Source organism: Carassius auratus, unplaced genomic scaffold, assembly GCF_003368295.1.
Source record: "Carassius auratus strain Wakin unplaced genomic scaffold, ASM336829v1 scaf_tig00216849, whole genome shotgun sequence".
In the NCBI taxonomy this organism is placed as follows: Eukaryota; Metazoa; Chordata; class Actinopteri; order Cypriniformes; family Cyprinidae; genus Carassius; species Carassius auratus.
Window position 1 is genome coordinate 415,979 of NW_020528766.1, and position 19,852 is coordinate 435,830.

Here is a 19,852-nt window from a genome sequence, read left to right on the forward strand (position 1 = left end):
TCACACTCCTTCCTTCCTTCCACATTATGGTGTAGTTCCATATTCCCTATTTGACACATATTTTGGACAGCAGCCTTGTGTTTATCGCGGCATAAACAGCTTGTGATTCAACTAGTCGCCACACAGATTTTCCTCTCCATTGTCTTCCGTCTACATAAGACCTCAGAGTGGAAGCGTGCCATGGAAGTGTCTGCACTGACAGAAACAGATGAATGGTTTGTGTAGGCGTGGATGAGAGGTTTTCCATCAACGCTTCCAGCTCTGTGATGATGACTGATATAAATCAAACAGAAGCTTCATTCAGCCTTTATTGCAAAGCAGTTGCTTGTTGTTACACAAAGATGTGCTATGGGGCCAGAACAGTTTCATCTAAGTTTAATCAGGATGTGTCAGTGCTAGTTGTTTTATAAGTAATCTATTACTTGCTGTTCCCATCATGCCCCCTTTAACTGTATACATAATACTTCTGTTCAAAAATTTGAGCTTTTTTTTTTGTTTGAAGAAGAAGAATCTGGATCAAGTTTGACACACTTTGGTATAGGCTTGCCTGAAATTTAAATTAACATGTAAAAGCTTGAAGTGTGGAGGTTATACTTAGCCTGAAAATGCCAGACAGGCCAATAAAAACTCAGATCTTGGATTACTTCAGACCCTATCAGAGCAATAAACCACAAAAGACCACAAGACCTTTAAAAGTTTCTTATGTTTTTTTTTTTTTATCATGATTCATAATGTTGGTAGATATTTTAGCAAAGTTGCTAGCATGGCATGTTTTATTATGCTGTTTACATATATACACATTGTTTATCAAATTTTAGCAAGTTGTTTTAGCACATTGTTGGCATGTTTTCACAAATTGTTCACATTGTTAACATGATCAAACACATTGCTAGCATGTTTCTTGCATGAGTTAACATGTTGCTAGCATTTTTTTACAAGTTGCTAGCATAGCACTTTTTATCATATTGTTAGCATATATTAACAAGTTGATAGCATTTTTAACAATGTTTGCATGTTTTAGCAATTTGTTCACATTTTAACATGATCAAACAAATTGCTAGCATATTTCAAGCACAAGTTAGCATGTTTTAATAAGTTGATAGCACAGCATGTTTTATCATCTTAGCATATTTTTCATGATTGTAGCATATGCTATCAATTTGCAAGCATTTTGTAACACATTGTTTGCGTGTTTTAGTAAATTGTTCACATTGGGGGGGTGAAATGCTCGTTTTCACTCAATACCCTGTTAATCTTGAGTACCTATAGAAGTAGTACTGCATCCTTCATGCCTTCAAAAAGTCTTTAGTTTTATTATATTTATAAGAGAAAGATAGTCTGTACCATTTTTTCCCGGAAAAACACGACCGGCTGGAGGCGTGACGTGTGGGCGGAGCTAAAGAATCACGAGCGCGAGTAAGCTTTTGAGTTGAGAGCGTCTGGAAACTGTGACATTACCGTGAGGAAAAAACATCATCCAAAACAAACCATGGCTAATAGTCAGATTCAGCCGTATATTTATGATCCAGAATCAGATCCAGAGGCTGAAATTTAACAAGAGCTGCAGCAGCAACGACTAAAGCAGGACGTCTCTATGTGGTATGTTTTGAAACTGTATATATTTGCTTAGCGGTTTTGGAAAATTACTAAATTCCACTTAATGTCATCTTTTTTTTTATTTTATTTTTTAAGGTGTACATGTGGAAAGTGCAGTTTGATGACAACATCGCATGTTGTTTACTTGACGTGCTTACGCGCCGATAGCTAAGTTAACAACACAGAGATATTTGAAGCAGTTTTACTCACCGCCTGCGGTTCCAACACATGATCGTGACCCTTTTTTGTTGGGACTGCATTATCCTTAAGAAATAAACGATGTGCAAATCCGGCGTCAAACTGGGCTTTGTTTGTAAAACAAGCATCTTCGAAATGCAGGGAACAAACACAAACACTTGCACAACTCCGTTGATGCTCTGTAAAAATAAACTCCATCCACTGCTCCCTTAATGCTGTTTTTTTTTTTTTTTTTTTTTTTGGTAATCTGTGCAGGGTTGCCTTGCCCTGGCAACCAAAAACACACTTCTTTTGTGACAATTCGGTCTCTCGCTCTGATCAGTGAATGTCTCTCTGCTCTGCTCCACGGGAGCGCGCGCTCTTCCGGCAGAAGTGCCCTTAGGACCCATATAAGGAAATTCTGCTCCATCTAACTTCACACAGACCCATACCCAAAACTTGTGACAAACCGGAAGGTGTATTTTTGGAACAAAAATACTCCTTCAAACGTACAACTTAATTTTTGAAACTTTGTCCATGTTTAGCAGGGGAATCCAACTCTTTAACAGTGTAAAAAAAAAACTCAGTATGCATGAAATAGCATTTTACCCCCCCTTTAAGAAACAAGTCTATATGACTGATGCACTAAATCCAAGTCCTCTGAAGTCATTTGTCTACTTTGTATGAGGAAAAGACTGAAATGTATAAGTTGACCATTTGTATTTCCTGTCAGAATTAATTGTTTGCATGCCTTGTGTTTAATTTTACAGTATATGTAGAATCAAGGCAACCTTCAGCAAACGTCATTCTCACCTCTGAGCAAGAGCTTTTCTTCATGATGCTTCTTTGTTGTTTTTAAAGCTGCTGAATTCAGTGTGCAGCCTGTTTGAGTTTAATTTCATGCAGGACAAAAGATCAAGCAGCGCATTTGATTTCCACTCCACCTTATGCTTGCCACAACTAATTTCATACCTTTCCGTGGCGATAAAGTGAAAATATTTTGGACTAGACTGAGTTTGAGTGTGTTCAAACTATTTAAAGTGACTAACGGCGTAGTACATAATGGTTTCTACCATTACTGACAGCCTCAGTGTGTTCTTTTCTTATTGATTCCCCTTCCAGCTGTTAGGTGGTTGTTATTAGAAGGTTTTACTCTTATCAATTGATGTTCAGAATATGTTGAAATGTATTTTGATAACTTTTTGATGTTGCTTGTAATGTTTTTATTTTTTATATTACATATAATACATTATTGATCTTCTGAATATTCTGTCAATATTCATAAAGAGCAAATGGCATTTCATTGTTTGTACTCAATGTAATATGCTGTGTATCTGTGTGTGAAAAAGACAATTATGTACTGTAGAAACAATTTTCATTCAGCAATTGCTAGTAAATAAGTAGCACATTGAATTAAACTAAATGTTGGAAGTAAGTTTGGACTTAGTAAGATATTCAGTATTTTGAAAGAAGTGTATTCTGCTCTGCCATTGTTAAGTCTTATTACATGTTATTATAACTGTTTTAATATATTTTAAAAAAGTCATTTATTTCTTTGATCAAAGCTGAATTTTCCTCATCAATACTCCAGTGTCCAGTGTCACATGACTCTTATGAAATAATTGTAATATGCTGATACTTTTAACTGTTACATTTAAGTTGTTTATTCAGTATGTTTGATCTAAAATATTATTTAAACTGAAAATAACTGCTTTCTATTTTATATTTTAAAACATAATTTATTGTTGCTTTCAAAGCTAAATTTTCAGCATCATTATAATGCAGAAAGTTTTTCAAGATTTTTTAATGAATAGAAAGTTAAATAAATATACACACATACGTATGTGTGTGTAGCTCTCAGTATAAACTGATTTGAAGTCTTTTCATTAATTTCATTGATTAATTTGATGCCACTGACATTTGATTTGTAGATGAAGTGAATATGGGAGTTTAATGAGGTGCTGATTTCTTGAAGAAACAATGTGGATTTTGGCGTTGGGGGATACTGAGCTTTTATCTCTGTCCTCAGATAAGATTTTGGAATTGAAGAAGCCATCCTGCACAGATGCCTTAGTGCTCCGCCGAAATCCAAACCCAGAGGCTAAAGCTGAGGTTTGCATTCCTCATCATTCTCTCATCAGTCCTCATATCGTTCTCTCATTAGCTGTATTTGATTCTTAAAACCATTTTAGAGGAAACATTGACATAATTGCCATTGCCATACTGTTAATTCGCTGCTAGACCTTGGTCTTTGTGAAAATTGTTCTGGATTGTCTTAGAGGCAGAAAGAATATTGAACTGATTTATAGAAAAGGTCAGACTGTGGGCACGATCAGATTTGGAGTCCAATTAAGATTGAGTTAATAATCCCTTTTGTTGAAGAGCGCTGTACCACAGTGTCCCCATAGGTGACGGCTTTTAAAATCTTCTCAGCCAGATTAATTAGCCAAATTCCCCTAGAACGGTAATTCATTTGACCGTTAAAAGTGTGCAAGCCTGCTGGCCGACCTTATGCAGAGAATCAGTAATCTGCATCATTCGGTCGTGCAGGCAATGGATAATTCGTTGTTTTCTGAGTCTGTGTTCAAGGCTGAACACATCTACACTATTTATCAGATTGATGATCAACACTATATTTGATAATTAGCCTTGTGACCTGTGTTTGGGGTGAGATAATTGAGGTTCACTTTGCCTGCATAATAACAGAGTAGAAAACAACATATGTGCTGTTTTAAAGCCTCGCAGTCTGCTGCCGAACATAACTAACTGATTCGATTTCAGATGTGATTTGGAATGATCTGTATATACAGTATTTCTATAATAAAAAATAAGATACTCAAAAAAAAGTATGAAAATACATACATCATATAAGTATTGACTAAAAGAATACATTTTTACTTAGAACTATTTTGACTGATACTTTTCAATTCTGATTCATTATTTAATCTTACATTTTATGATTGCCCATGTACTGTTTTTCTTCATTAAACTGTTCTATTATCAGTGTTACTTTAGCATTATTTATAAAGTATTTTATGAACACTTTGTTTTTTAGATTTTTAGTTATTATTTTTAAGTTTAGGTATTTTTTTATACAGTATATTAATAGGTTATTTGCAAAAACAGATTACTTTTTATGTTAGTTAGCTGTATTTTTACAATTTTTTTTTCACTTAATTGAAAAAAAAAACTGCAATTGGAATTAAATTAATTGGAATGCACAATGCAAAAATATATTTTTGCATTGTGCATTCCATTTAAGATTTCAATTTTAGTAATTTAATATCTCTCTCTCTCTCTATAAATTTAAATGTCAAGCTAATATTATTTTTGTGTGTGCAGGATGGGCCTTTTAAAGTCAGTATGGATGAGGACAGCTCACTCAAAGACAAGCGGCCAGTTGCATCTACACCTATACCTGGATCACCATGGTAATGACCCGTTTTGTCCACGTAAATATGATTGTATGGCTCGCCATCAATTTGATGCATCTTTATTGCTAATAAATGACTGTATGCATGCAAGATAATGACCAATCGATCGTGTTCTCACAGTCGTCTCTGTGTCAACCTACACTTTCAAATGCCACTGTTGTAAGTGTGCTGTTTTCTCCTCTGTTTTGGAATGCTTTAATAGCCAATTTGTTTTTCTATAGTGACAAAGATGTTTGTTTTATCTCCTCTCATTCTGTCATAAATGTCAGCAGCTTTAGCACCATTTAAATGATGCATGCCGCTTTATAAGTGTTTGATGACAGTAAAACATGCTTGAATAAAATACAGCAGTGCACATGGCAAACGTCCAGTGCTAAACAGATGCACTGACACCCAATCGAAAACCTGCATTAGGACGACGTGTTATGCAAGTCTTCCATTTTTCTCTGCCAAAGCAGTGTGGGCTTTCCTTCACTGCAAACAAATACTCACACACACATTTTCTAAAAACTGGCTTCATTGTTAAATGCATTTAACATGTGGTTGATGACACCAGAACTGGAGCTGTTGTGTGATCATCCAGATATTGATGTTGGTTAGATTCCTGTGTTAAAAACCCATTTTAGAATGTAACCCAAAGGAAGGCTCATATGGGATCTCTTTAGTGTCTCAAATGTGTCAAAAGTGAGATTGAATGGAGGACAAACTGAGAGTATTGCTTTATTGCTTATTGTTGTCAACTTGTTGGATATTTATTTTATTTATAGTTCAAGAAGATACCTCAATAATGTCTCAAATTATATCAGGACAGATAATTTGTGAATGTGTGTTTTTTTTTCTATTCTGGTTCATCTGATTCATTTGAGCAAAGTTAATGTATACATGTATATTTTATTTAGTAAGCTAATTCTGTAAATTGCATGGGAAACCTTGGAATATTAGTTATATCAGTTCATAAGAGTTGTTTGGGATTACACATACATGTGCTGTATGTTTTGATCCTGATTTGTTCTGCACAGGCTGTACAATACATATTTATTCCCTAAAAATTACCAGCTGCTCTGAATGTTTTCAGTTCATTAAAAAAATGTAAGGTGATAGGAGCCATTTGCTTATGGATTGGACTATGATAGTGTTTTGCATTTTTCAGGGCATCTGACGTAAGAATAGCTTATAGTTGTTCTGCATAATAAGCTGTGATGAAACAAAGGCATAAAAAAGTATTGTATTTTAGCATGAAACAAAATGCACTACTTTGCATCTTCTGAGCCATAAAAGAACAACCCCAAGCAATAAAATGGTTCTTAGAGCTCTTGCTTCAAGAGTTAATTTTATAGTTATTGTTTTATATGGAGGTTGCATAGAAATGTTTTAAATCCCTGCAATATTAATGGAAAGACAAATGAAGCATGTGTCTAGTGCTAACCATATGTTTGCACTATGAATAACTGCAAATGAGCAGAGCGGGTGCTGTGCTTCAAAGATTTTTTTTTTATATCACTGGGTCAGTTTTATGGTATAGGAAGGCACTGCCGATCTCCTTGATGCGATGGGGATGCAAAATGAAATGTCAGGATTGGTTTGTCATGGTTGGTATGAGGTTGTATCAAATTACCTCACAGACTACTGCAGAATCCATGAATACTTTATCCGACATGCCCTGAATGAAGCCTGAAATGGGTCTTAAACATGCGGAACATCTGAGAAATTGGTTGCTTTTGGATTTGTGACATAAAACTTAAATGTTTAATAGGCTTGTAGATACTTGATGCTGGACATATTGTGGATTTATCCATTTGACAATCTTCTGAACCTGATGAAGACTGGCGTTTGTGACCCAGAATCCTCTCTCTGGGTCACTTTGGTGCTGCTTGGACTGTTTTTCGTCATCGGGATTTCTTAGTCACGTAGTGAGAATACCACAAACAGCCTGTTGGATTGTTTCTGTGTGTGTGTATGAATGTATCAATGCATCTCTCCTTCTCTTCTGTAGGTGTGTAGTGTGGACAGGTGACGACAGGGTGTTTTTCTTCAATCCCACCATGCATTTGTCAGTATGGGAGAAACCAATTGATCTAAAAGACCGTGGAGACCTCAATCGAATCATTGAGGACCCACCACATAAACGCAAGAAAGACTCTTTAGGTAAGATTTTGGCTGGAAAAAATAGATTATTCAGGCATATTTAACACAATCTTTAAGCATACCATATGATTCAGGACAATTTTAGATGCCATTTAGGATGAATAGTCTACAAATTGGTATGCAGGCAATGTGTTTTCTGACCCATTTAATGGCAAATGTATTTATAAATGAAATCCAGATGGCACAGAGTGAAACAAGTTATGTAACATCAAAAGTTTAGCGAGTATGAATTATAATTGAAACATCATCATATTTAGACAAAAACTGTGATGCAAGATTCAGTAAATGTGTTAACTGTGTAAAAAATAAAAAAAATGTGATGCCATAAAACATATTTTATCTAATTTCTATCTAAACATATCAACCTGTGATTTCACTGCATATTCTAAGAACCTGACATAAGATAAGATTCATTCATTCATTCATTGAAAAAAAGTCTCCTATGCTCACAAAGGCTGCATTTATCTGACTGAAAATACAGTAAAAACATTAATGATGTCAAATGTTTTTACAATTCAAATAAATGCTTGGTAGCACTTTATTTTACAGTTCTATTCCTCGTGTACATACTATGTACTTATTATAGTAATAACAATAACTATTTAATAACTAGATACTAACCCTGAACCTACCCCTAAACCTAACACTACCCCATGTAGTTACCTTGTGTTACCAGAACTTTCTTAGATAAATACACTGTAAGTACACTATAAGTACATGTTAGTACACGTACTGTAAAATAAAGTGCAACCAAATGCTTTATTTGTAAAAAAAAAAAAAAAAAAACTGCTTAAGCAAATATTAACCGGAATAAATTAGTAATTTGTTACTGTAATGGCAAAACTCAATTTTCAGCAGTCTTTAGTATCACATGATCTTTCAGAAATAATTATAATATGTTGCTTTGCTGCTCAAGAAACATTTATTGTTTATTAGTAATGTTGAAAACAGTTGTGCGGCTTAACATTTTTGTGGAAATCATTATTTTCAGGATTATTTGATAAATAGAGAACAGTATTTTTTTGTGAATATAAATATTTTGTAACATTATAAATGTCTTTACTGTCACTTTTGATAATTTCTTAAAAAAAATAAATAAATAAATAAAAAAAAATTCTGACCCCACACTTTTGAACAGTAGCATAATACTAATGAGATCAGGTTGGCAAGCCCTACTGTAGCCTCAAGGTAAAACTCATTTATGTTCAGATTAAGTTGCTGAATCAGTGAAGTGTAACTCACGACTTTATGATATGAAATACAGGAGCAGAGTCTGTATAAAGGCATGAAGTTGACAGAAAGTTTAATCCTCACAGTGTGATGACGCTCAAGCAAAAGTTTTAGTACACCCTCTGACTGCAGAACTGGTGTTCTCGTGGATTAACTAAAAGCAGTAATCCAATGAATTGGCTTTGCAAATATTGAATTAGTCTGGATCTTGTCTGGAAGTTATTATACGATTGGCTTGATTTCCCAGTAGGTTTTTCATCTTTATTGATTTAGCTTTATTGCCATTTCGTGGAGATTATCTATTGATGACCTTAATCTATCCAGCGTCTATAATTTAAATATGTCCGTTCGTGTGAATGTGTTCTTATTGCACTTCTCGGATTAACAACCTGGCTGGGTATATCAATACAGATCAGCTTTGAGTTGTGTGCATAAAATAATTTACAAGCTTCTCGCATACTTTTACTAATTTATCTCTCATTTCTTTTGATATTCTGTTTACAATGTTAAATCCAAGTACAATGTATCACATGTAGTGATCTACTGCCTGATTTGTTCCATCAACAGACGATGGCTCAAATGCTGATGCTGATGATGAGGATGATGATGAAGAGGAACATAGTTTAAAGACTAAACGTTACAAGTAAGTAGGGTCGAGCCACGTAAAATATATGACAGCAGATCTGAGTCTGTTTTAACTGATGAGGAGGATCTTGAATCAGATGTGTTGTATGTCACTCACCTTAATAATCGCAGCTCAACAGGAAGTCTCCGGTTTTTGTTGGGCAACATCTGCACTCACAGCTTGATGTGAATTTCTCAATCTGTCTCTCTTGGAGATGATTTAAATTGAACAGTCAGATGTTTGAAGTACACCCAAATGTCTGCGTAGAGACAAGAAAACATTTTACATTTCAAGAAAATATTGAAGAGATTTTGTTTATGTTGTATATTTCATTTCCAGCTGTTTGGATTCGTTTTGGATTTTTTCCTTGAAGTTAATACTGGTTGGATGATATGTTTTTGTACTAAATACGTATTGAAAAAAAGTAATAAAAAATGTTGTTTTAAAATAAGTAAAAAATTTATACATAGTCATCATTTCAATTTGTCTTCCAAACTTCATAAGCAAAAACAACTCATAAACAAAGATCATAAGCCTTTAGATCAATAAGTTCTGAAGATCAAGAGAAACAAAGTGTGTCCAAACTGTGCAGTGTGTGATAAAAATTAATAATAGCAAAAGAGGCACAGTCAGAATTGCTGAAATTACATGAATATTTAATTTACATAATATTTACTGCAAAATATTTGAAGACATTTGCGTGAGTTATCCATTTACAAGTCTTTGGGAAACACTTCTGTTAATCAGCTAAGTGTGCTTTTCTTGATAGGTTGGGCAGAATCAATACACTGTAAAAATGATGTTTTAAAGTTATAAACATTATATGTATTACAAGAAAATACTTGCTACTTGCCATTTCTTTGCTTGTGAAATGAAAGCTGCAGTAAAAGCGATTTCTGATGTTATGCCCACGGTGGGGGCGTAGAAAACACTGAGAAATGCAGCTGAAAGTTGATCGGACCGTGCACCAAATCACACTTGTAGCCAATCAGCTGTAAAGGGCGTGTACACTTATGATCGGAAATTACATGCGTTGTGAACCATGTTCATTCATTTGGGGGTGAGCTATATACCCTATCCTTTTGGGTAGGGGTGCATTTGTTTTGGTGATTTCAAATATCAAAAGTGTCTCAGAAATCACTTAATGCACCTTTAACTGCAAAATTGTTTCTGCACCAAATTTTTACATTGCATTTGAGAAAAATATGAACAGAATTACACATCAAAGCTGTTGTATTTCCATTCCTTTGAAGACTGGACCATCCTGTTGAGTGTGAAGGAAAAAATGGATCATCTCTTCGGATGGTTCTGCCGCTGGAGCACAGGATCAGCCACTTCAGAGACATGCTTCTGGAAAGAGGGGTGAGAAAACCAGTGATGATGAAACTTCAGCCTTAAAGAAATAAATGAGATAAACATTAATCAGGTTATTCACCTAAAAGTTACAATTCTGCCATTATTTGACCCACCAAAAATCCTACAGACTTTGTATATTTGCACACACTGTGAATCTTAAAACGAAAAGGCATAATTATTCTGGATGAGCATTATTCAACCTGTGTGTAATAAACAGGTGTCCGCGTTCTCCACCTGGGAGAAAGAACTGCATAAAATTGTATTTGATCCGCGGTACCTGCTGCTAAGTCCAGAGGAACGAAAACAGGTATGACACAAAGGTTTCACATCAACCTCAAACAGTAATAAAACTTCAAACTTCATTAACTCTACATTTCCACAGACCTACTGTGGTTTTGAAAGTAGTAGGTGGTGGTGAGAACAAATGTCTTCCATCAAGGTAACTGTATACTGCTTATCACATCATTGAGGATTCATACATCAAAAATGAATTAATATTAAACTAATTCATTTTTATTTTTTATATTTTTGAAATAAATATTGCAATAAAAATAACTAATCTTAAATCCATTTATTTGTAAATGTTATAAAATAATTGACATTTATTGTATGTATTTATTTATTTATTTTCCATCAGATTTATGATCAGTTTGTCAAAGCAAGAATGGAAGAGGAGCACAAAGAGAAAAAGTGCAAACTCCAGCAAGCGAAAGAAGAGTACAGAAAACTGCTAGAAGAATCAAAAGTCACATCCAGGTGAGCTTATGAAATTAGTGTGACTGCTTTAGCTGATGCATTAATAAAATCCTTCTCTAGAGCGGATTATTTATTCAGCAAAGGTGTTAATAACTGATGGTCTTTGCCGTTCGGGTCCTCATTTCCTTTGATTCTGTGTATTTGACAGTGTTGGGCAAGTTACTTTTAAAAAGTAATTAGTTACAGTTACTAGTTACTTCTTCCAAAAAGTAACTAAATTAGTAACTCAGTTACAAATTTTTAAAGTAACTAGTTACTTAAGAAAGTAACTATTGCGTTACTTTCAAGTAAAATTTAATTTTAAATGCTCAAACGTGACCCCACCTCTACCCCTCTTTAAAGGAACTTAAAATACATGTGCATGTTCAATTATTTATGATAAATCTGAATATTATAATGAAATGGACACTTAATACAATACATTATTAACAGAAACATGAAACATTGTACACACATCTAAAAAAAAAAGTTGCTGTGGGACAAAGTGAGACTAGCCTCCAATCAAATGGCATGTATGTAGATATTATGTTTATATAGTGGATCAATGCAAATAACACGATAGATTTTTGGGAACTTTTGATATTTCCTTTTATTGTTTCTTTAATTTCTTGAAGGAAAAAGTAATGTATATACTTCTATTTAGAGAAGGCTACTTTTGTATTATTTGGGCTCGTCGCCATACCTGTCTCTCGTTGACTGACTGGCTTGTGTTGTTCGTTGTGTGTCCTGTCCTGTCCGATGATGCGTCGTTCGCGAATGAGCGTTAGTGATGATGGATCGACTCGTTCGCGAATGAGCTTTTGATGAGTCGTTCGCGATTCGCGAATGAGCCGACTCTAAGAGCCGGCTTTTTTAGTTGAACTTCGGGAGCTGGCTCGCATATCTGAAGAGCCAACTCTATTTTTTCAAATTTAGCCTATAGAAATTAAATAATTATGTAATAAAAATTGAAATATTATAGTCAAAGTCATTTAAAGAGCCGTTTGTGAGCCAAAGAGCCGGCTCTTTTCAGTGAGCTGAGTCAAAAGAACCGAATTCCCATCACTACTATGCGTGCTTTCGAAAACCCGCCCAACTCTACCTCTGATTGGCTTACAATGAAATTTTACTCTACCTCAGCCAATCGTCAGCATTTATGCGCTTGTCTCGTGCTCTGCCCACTAACCAAGGAAGAACAGTAAAAAAAAGTATTTGCCTCTCGCTCAGAGATCTAGTTGGTCTGATGAAAAAAAAAAAACAGCTTCATCATCAGTTATAGTAACGCGCCGCATTTTTTGGCAGTAACGGTAACGGCGTTATTAAGATGAGAAGAGTAATCAATTAGATTACTCGTTACTGGAAAAAGTAATGCCGTTAGTAACGCCGTTATTTATAACGCCGTTATTCCCATCACTGGTATTTGATGATAACCTTGTTTCTTGTTAAAGGTCTCACACAGAAGTAAATTCAAACACACCACAGGAATTGACACTAAGTATCACGTTTCCTCTTTGCAGGATGAACAGAGAACTTATTTAATTAGTTTCTGTTCTTTACATGATTAATTTATTGTGAAATTGTAACTAAGAGACATGAATTGGTGCACTGTTATTAACACATTCACAAATCCTGTCCTTGAAGCAAAACAACATATTTTTAAGAAGTGATCATCTTAAATCACTGAATACTGAGTAGATGGAAATATGATATAGATGCATATGTTTGCATTAAAGTAAAACGCCATCGATTTTTCCATATTTCACTAAGTTCTTCCCTCAACCAACTCAGTGCATGCACTTAATCGCTGTAGTGTAGCACCACTATGCTAGCGTGGATAGCTTAGCACCATTCAATCCTTAGGATCTAAACAGGGATCAATTTAGAAGCCACCAAACTCCTATTTAATTAAAGACGGTTACATGTGTAGATTCACAAGTAAGTATGGTGGCACAAAATAAAACATGGTGATTTTCTAAGTGGATAAAAAAGAAGAAAGAACACTTCGCAGCTCTTCGACCTCGACCTCTTCGACCTTCGACCTCGCAGTGGTATCACTTCAAACTCCCCCAAACTGCTACCAATAGTGCAGGAGTGCAGTGAGAGGGAGAGGGGAGGTGGACTTTTCAGGAGTGATGATGATATTACTAGTCTTGCTATTTCTTTGCTTGTGAATATATCCCCCTATATCCGGGTCACGGCACCAATGTAACCCACCCGCTCGCTCTAAGTGTGTTTTCCAAAAGCACCGTTAGATAACTATGATTGGAAGGTCCATTGAACTCTGTGGATAACGATGGAACTTGTGGCTATAGTTGCTTTTGGAAAATGCACCCCTTAGCAGAACTTGAACCAGTTTCCAGCATGTGAGCAAGGCGCACGGACATATCTCTTACAAACTGTCCTCATTTACATCAGCATGCTCTCATTGCAAGTTCTCACAAGGAAACAAAACTTGAGTGGGATTTTTCTAGTAAGGTTTTTGAAAACCCCTAATGCTAATATTAAACTTGTGTAACTCTTAACCCTTATAAACAGCCAGAACACCATATCTATGTATTTAGAACACCCTAGATAAATCATAGCAGTATCCTTGCAACCAGTTTGCAACCCCCCAAAAAATATTTCAGTTAAGATTTCAGTAGATAACAAATGCATCAAAATTAGGGATGTTTCTTTGTGAAATTGTGCTCGGCTGCTTTATTGTGCTTTGCTGCTTTATTGCTCTGGGCAGGTTTCAAAGTCTAGCAATAAAAAAAAAATAATAATAATAATAATCAGACCTCTTACAGCTGAACAATAGTGGACCATTACACTGATGATGTAAAACATCTGATGACTGTCAAGGATCTCATTCTGATTTTCTCTTTTGAGTAGGTCGACGTTCAAAGAATTTTCAGAAAAGTGTGGAAAAGATCCGCGATTCAAACAGGTTCTGAAGAGGAAAGACCAGGAGCTGTTTTTCACCCAGTTCATCAATGTGTTAAAGAAGCGGGACAAGGAGAACAGAATTCGTCTGAGGAAGATGAGATGAGTGTTTGCAGACAGGGCTGTGAACTCTTTACAGTACTGTGAACTGAGTTCCTGTGACTGTTTATCACAGTGTATACCGAGATACCATCTGCCCATGTTTCTTACCAAACCTCAGGGCAGTTTGCTTTTCAATGACTTGACTTTCCAACAAACCGAACAAAGGCAGAACCAGCTGAGTATAAGCAGCAGTTTGGAAATGAACTCTGTATATCTGAATGTGTTTCATATTGAAGCTCTTAATCTCCGGAGTATTACAAGGTTCTGAAATCACAACTCTGAACACGAATACAGAGTTTGACTCACTGGAAGTATCTAAAGCCATTGACCTGTGCACACAGGTGGAAAATGATTTTTATATTAATTGTACATAAGTGTTGACTTGCCTGGCGCTGTGCTAAAAGTGACCGTTGAAGTGAAATCATTTTGTCAGAGTGTGACACAGATTCTCCACAGCATCGGTGAGAATCAGTAAGTGGTGTTGTGTATCCATAGAATTTTTCAAATGCTGTTTAACGGTTTGTTGTAATTACATTTGTCATGATATCGTAAAAATTTAAGTGATACTTTTTACTGAGGATTCATGTACAGTTATATGAAATGTTGTAATACTTCACCCAAAATGAACATTTGCTGAAAATGTACTAACCCTGAGGCCATCCAAGTTTCTTCAACCAAACATCCAAACTATAGGGTCATCTGTAGTGAATGGGTGCCGTCAGAATGAGAGTTCAAACAGCTGATAAAAAACATCACATAATGCTCATTTTCTCCTAATCTGTTTTGATGAAACTCATCTACATCTTGGATGGCCTGATGGAGAATACATTTTCAGCATATTTTAATTTTTGGGTGAACTATGTCTTTAAAACAGAGCAAGTGGATTCGGTTTACAGAAAATTAGAAATTTTATGGAAAGGACTGTTTAGACTTGTTTGGATACATTCAATTCATGTAGCTATTTATAAGTATGAATAAATACATTCTTTTATTTTGTATTTGTATGGTTGAAATGCAATTTTACTTTTTTTTTTTTGTCAGCTTTTATACACACCACAAATCGAGCTCAAAACAGGGTTCAACAATATACAGATTTCCCCAAAAGGTTCCAGTTATTTCACTGCACTGATCTTAAATAGAAAACCATTACAAATGATTTTACCCGCGAAAGATGTGACCTTTTATCTATTAGTTTTTTATCTTCTAAATACTAAATTCAAGTTAGAATTCTAAATTCAAGATCAACTGTGAGATATAAAAAAGGTCAAAACTGCAATGTATAAACTTAACAGTTCTGAGGGGGAAAAAAGTAAAGATTGCAAGGTGTTAACTTGTAATTGCAAGAAAGAAATAGGAACTGTGAGATAAGAGGTCATATATATATTTCATGGCAGGTGGAAAAACATAACAAAAGAAGCTGATGTAAACTGCAGAAAATGCAAACTGGGACCTGCAAGAAAAAAAAAAAAAGAGATAATAATTCTCAGTTTACATCTCGCAATTCTTAGACTATAGCTTGCATTTCTGAATAAAGTCCAAATAATTGTCCCAAATTTTGAGACAAAAAAATGATAGTAATTCAATTAATTATTATTATTGTATGTATGTATGTGTTTTATTCAGTGAAGGAAATGGGCTTCTATTGCATACAATTGCAAGTTTCAATATTTAGAAGATGCATTTGAAGAACACTGCAAATCTTTCTCAGTTTCAACAAATCACTTATTTTAGCAAGAGAGATAACAATAATGTTCAAAACATCCAAGATACTTCAAATGTGAAGTGGTTTCAGCACAGAAACTCTCTCTGAACCCAGGCCTTCATCTCTGTTGTTGATCCTTGTTTTTGTTACCATGTAACAAGTACATATGTTATCATATTATATTTATTACAGTTACATTTTATTTAATTTTTATATTATTTTTGTCATTGTTACTGTAATACCTCAGTTAAGAGCTTTCAATCTGCAAACAGTTTATTTATAATATTTTTTTGTTGCTATTCAAATAAAAGTTGTATTGTGGAAGATTAAATAAAAAGTGGTTTTCAAATAAGCAAATGTTTTATTATACTTGTAATAAACATGCAAATGGTCACACAATGTTCCAGGCCACAGAAAACATTAATGCTTCCTTTATTAACTTTGACACTTCGAAGAAATGCATGCATAATATTCAGTTTCATGTGTTTCTAGATGTTTCAGTCAAAATTTGAATTTGATGTGACTAATTAAATGTGGATAAATAGTTGTTGCAGTGCACACATTTGTCACATTAACAAAAACGATTTCTCAGGCATCAAATTTAAAACATGATTACTGTTTTGTATATACACTCTGAGTGACATTTCTTGTTTGGATTGCTATCTTTATACTGTTTTTTTTTTTTTTTGGAAAGAACATTAGGCGTCTTCTGAGTAGCACTTAGGTTTAACATTATGGCCTGTTTTCAGCTGTATTGCTTGCAAACACAAAACTCAAATAACCAACAACAAAGGCTGTGTGTCATCAGCAGCACCCTTATTATTTTAAAACCAGAGACGGCAAGACAAAAAAGGCTGAATATTTAACGAACATGATACTAAGGCTGAAAATAAACTTGCATTTTTTAGCCATTTAAACCCTTTTCACAGTCATGCACTAGAGATGCTGGAGAGAAATCTTCATATATTTAGTCATTGTTCATTCTTTCTTCAATAGATGTGGTTAAGGAAATCAAGAGGCCAATGACATCCGCAGCTGTCCAGATCCACAAAAATGGGAACCAGCAGCCAGCAGGGTACAAGTCATGACATTTAACAGTGAATTAGAGAGGACACGTTAAAAAACAGTTTTGGGGATATTTTACCTTTAAATGAAAATTCATTCAAAACTGTATGACTTCAGAAGACTTAAATGAACTTGGATTTCTATGGACTACTTTTATGGTGCTCTTTGTCAGCATCAAAGTCATGGTAAAAAAATAAAACTTTTGACAATTCTTATGAAACCACTTCTTATGTGTTCCAAAGATTAAATAACATTATACAGTTACAAAGTGATGGTGAGTAAAAAGTGATGGTAATTAAATATTGGGGTTAACTGTTAATATAGGCTCATTAATAACCTGAAAGAAAACTGCAGTGACTTACACTTTGTTTACGCTTAAATCAAAGTTTGAAGAAAGAAACAACACTCCATTTTCAAGGAAACTGACAGTGAAGAATGAAAAATACATACAACCTTGTCCAGTCATCTTTTATATCCTGTTTATTGACGTCATATAATAAAATAGCAAATTAAAAAGTACCACAACAACTACTGAAACATAACACACGCGTTATTAGTCATTTTCTCTTGATAACCCCGAAAAGCACTTAAATTGGGTAAGTTTCACACGGAATGTCAAAAATGTCACCAAGAAACTGTTATTCCCATTAAAATATCATCAACCATCTACATTCACAGTGAAAAAAAATATTTCCTCGCATATCGTGTCAATTCAAAATTCGTCGACCTTAAGAGAAAATCGTACTTGGATAAACTGCCACCAAACAAATGTATTTCTCTCTTGCAGCCATGCAGACATGGGGAATGATGGAGAATTTGGCTAGTGGCATTGAGGTCCAGTGCTAGTTTACTGGGTGACGGGGCCGGAGTGTGTTCACGCCGTCAGCAGAGCCACATTCCCTCTGCGCCTCACACAGGCTGATTGAACTGACTCACTGGTGAGGAAAAGTCAACAGCCCTTCTCCATCAGTGTCACCTCAATGAAACACAGCTATAAATAAGCACAGGGACAGCAGACAGTGTGCTGGCAAACTGTTTTATGGGGGAGTAAACTCCATTATGGCTCCATGGGACATCCATGCTCTCTGGCTTCACTCCAAGCATGCGTCTACTCCCATCCATTAATGAAACGGTGGATGACTCTGGTGCAGGATCATGGAGGGAACGTTTAGGGTGAGAGATCACTATACAGTACCCAACCAGACTGGAAGGGCATTGATGTAGAGGTTTACCACATGAATATGCGTGTCCCAGGAAAAGTAAGAACCATTGTGGTGGATCTGTGAGTTGACAACTGGAACAAATGGTTCAACTGAAAAGAAACAGGCTTCCTTAGAAATGGCATAAGTGTCAGTCAAAATGACAAGTATCAGTAATTTGCTAGTCTTTTTTAGAATCAGAGAGAATTTATACACGGAAGCCGATTCTTGCACTTTATTTAACTTAACATTTTATATACACTTGATATTCAGTAACAAATGTATTATCTAATCCTAATGAGGACATCATGCAAAAAATAATTTCCTTTGCTCTTGAACTAAAAGTGTTTGATTTACTAACATTTAAAACACCATTGATGGAAACAGCTGCAAAATCTGAATTATTATTATTTATTTTTTTCTGAAAGCATCATTATATTACAACCTTGAGCACTTTAACATTCACAGATCAACACCTATTTGGTATGCAAAGAGGATAGCCAATAGGAACAGAGGCCATTTGTAAATCTAAGTCTTACAAAAGTAGCAAACAGGGTCTGAAAGTGGGAGAAACATACTGTAAGTTTCAAGAGATTATGGCCTTTTGAAGTCATTAAATGCTCAAGACAAAAATCATTAAACAGCTTTTACTAAGTTTTATCAAGAAGAATCAAAGTTCCCTTGATCTTTTCAAGTCACAAGAGTTCATTGTACCAAGAAGAAATAGTGTAACTTTCAAAACTCGAAACTTTCTCCTGCAGTGAAAAACACTGTTTGAAATTAAGCCGTAAAAATGGCTCACCCAGTCAATAGACATCAATGGTTAAACTATATAATGAAATCTTTACAAAGAGGCTTTCAATGTAGGATGGGGAATTATAAAACTATTGCATATTGCAACAAACAGCAAACATGATGCCTGCAAATATCTCGTTTAACATGCAAAGAGAGTATAGCAGCAGCTAATAATAGCCTATTTAATTCTACAGGTGAGAAAGGGGGTGGGAAATGGTCTAAAAATCTAAACAATGACTTACTAACTGAAATATAAATAAAAATCAATGTTATGTTCCCTACTTTGTATAAACATCATTTGAGGTCAAACACAAACCAAACAATCCTGCTTTAGAATAAATCAAATGGGTGGCTCAGTGGAGGAAATACATAGGAGATAGATTAGACACGGCATCATCTGTGACCCGTCTGGAGTGCTGACGCAAGCATATCTCTCTTGAAAACAGAGGAAAATGAGCACTTTTGAATCAAACCCATACAGAAAAGGAGGAAAGGACCAAAGAAGAGGTTCAAAAGAGAGTTTGTTGGTTTGAGCGAGCACAGGTGCAGCACTTTTGTGGTAATGCATCACAATCAATATTGATCAAGATGTGTAAATCAGACATCTATCAGCTAAACCTGTATCAAGGACTGTAAAAAGATGGACTAATGAAGCAGAGCAGGATTTACAATCTTGTTTTGACCTCACTGATTGGAGTGTTTTTGAAGCTGCTGCCACCGATCTGGATGAACTCACAGAGACCGTAACATCATATATCAGTTTCTG

The 19,852-nt window shown here is 35.1% G+C and overlaps 1 protein-coding gene and 1 long non-coding RNA gene across 2 annotated transcripts in view; one reads left to right on the forward strand and one right to left on the reverse strand.

Moving 5' to 3' along the window:
- The window catches only part of tcerg1l (transcription elongation regulator 1 like), a 79,019-nt gene extending 63,925 nt beyond the window's left edge, over positions 1 to 15,094 (forward strand). The window contains exons 7-14 of the mRNA XM_026264094.1: positions 3,803 to 3,885; positions 5,116 to 5,204; positions 7,201 to 7,352; positions 9,150 to 9,225; positions 10,461 to 10,569; positions 10,781 to 10,870; positions 11,201 to 11,319; positions 14,173 to 15,094. Coding sequence (XP_026119879.1) covers positions 3,803 to 3,885; positions 5,116 to 5,204; positions 7,201 to 7,352; positions 9,150 to 9,225; positions 10,461 to 10,569; positions 10,781 to 10,870; positions 11,201 to 11,319; positions 14,173 to 14,329 — 875 coding nt within the window. The 3' untranslated portion in view covers positions 14,330 to 15,094. The remainder of the gene's footprint in view (positions 1 to 3,802; positions 3,886 to 5,115; positions 5,205 to 7,200; positions 7,353 to 9,149; positions 9,226 to 10,460; positions 10,570 to 10,780; positions 10,871 to 11,200; positions 11,320 to 14,172) is intronic.
- LOC113099045 (uncharacterized) overlaps positions 1 to 19,852 on the reverse strand; it is a 33,013-nt gene that overhangs the window by 1,001 nt on the left and 12,160 nt on the right. The window contains exons 2-3 of the long non-coding RNA XR_003289274.1: positions 10,427 to 10,557; positions 9,325 to 9,466 (exon numbers count right to left, since the gene is read on the reverse strand). This is a non-coding gene — a long non-coding RNA (uncharacterized LOC113099045). The remainder of the gene's footprint in view (positions 1 to 9,324; positions 9,467 to 10,426; positions 10,558 to 19,852) is intronic.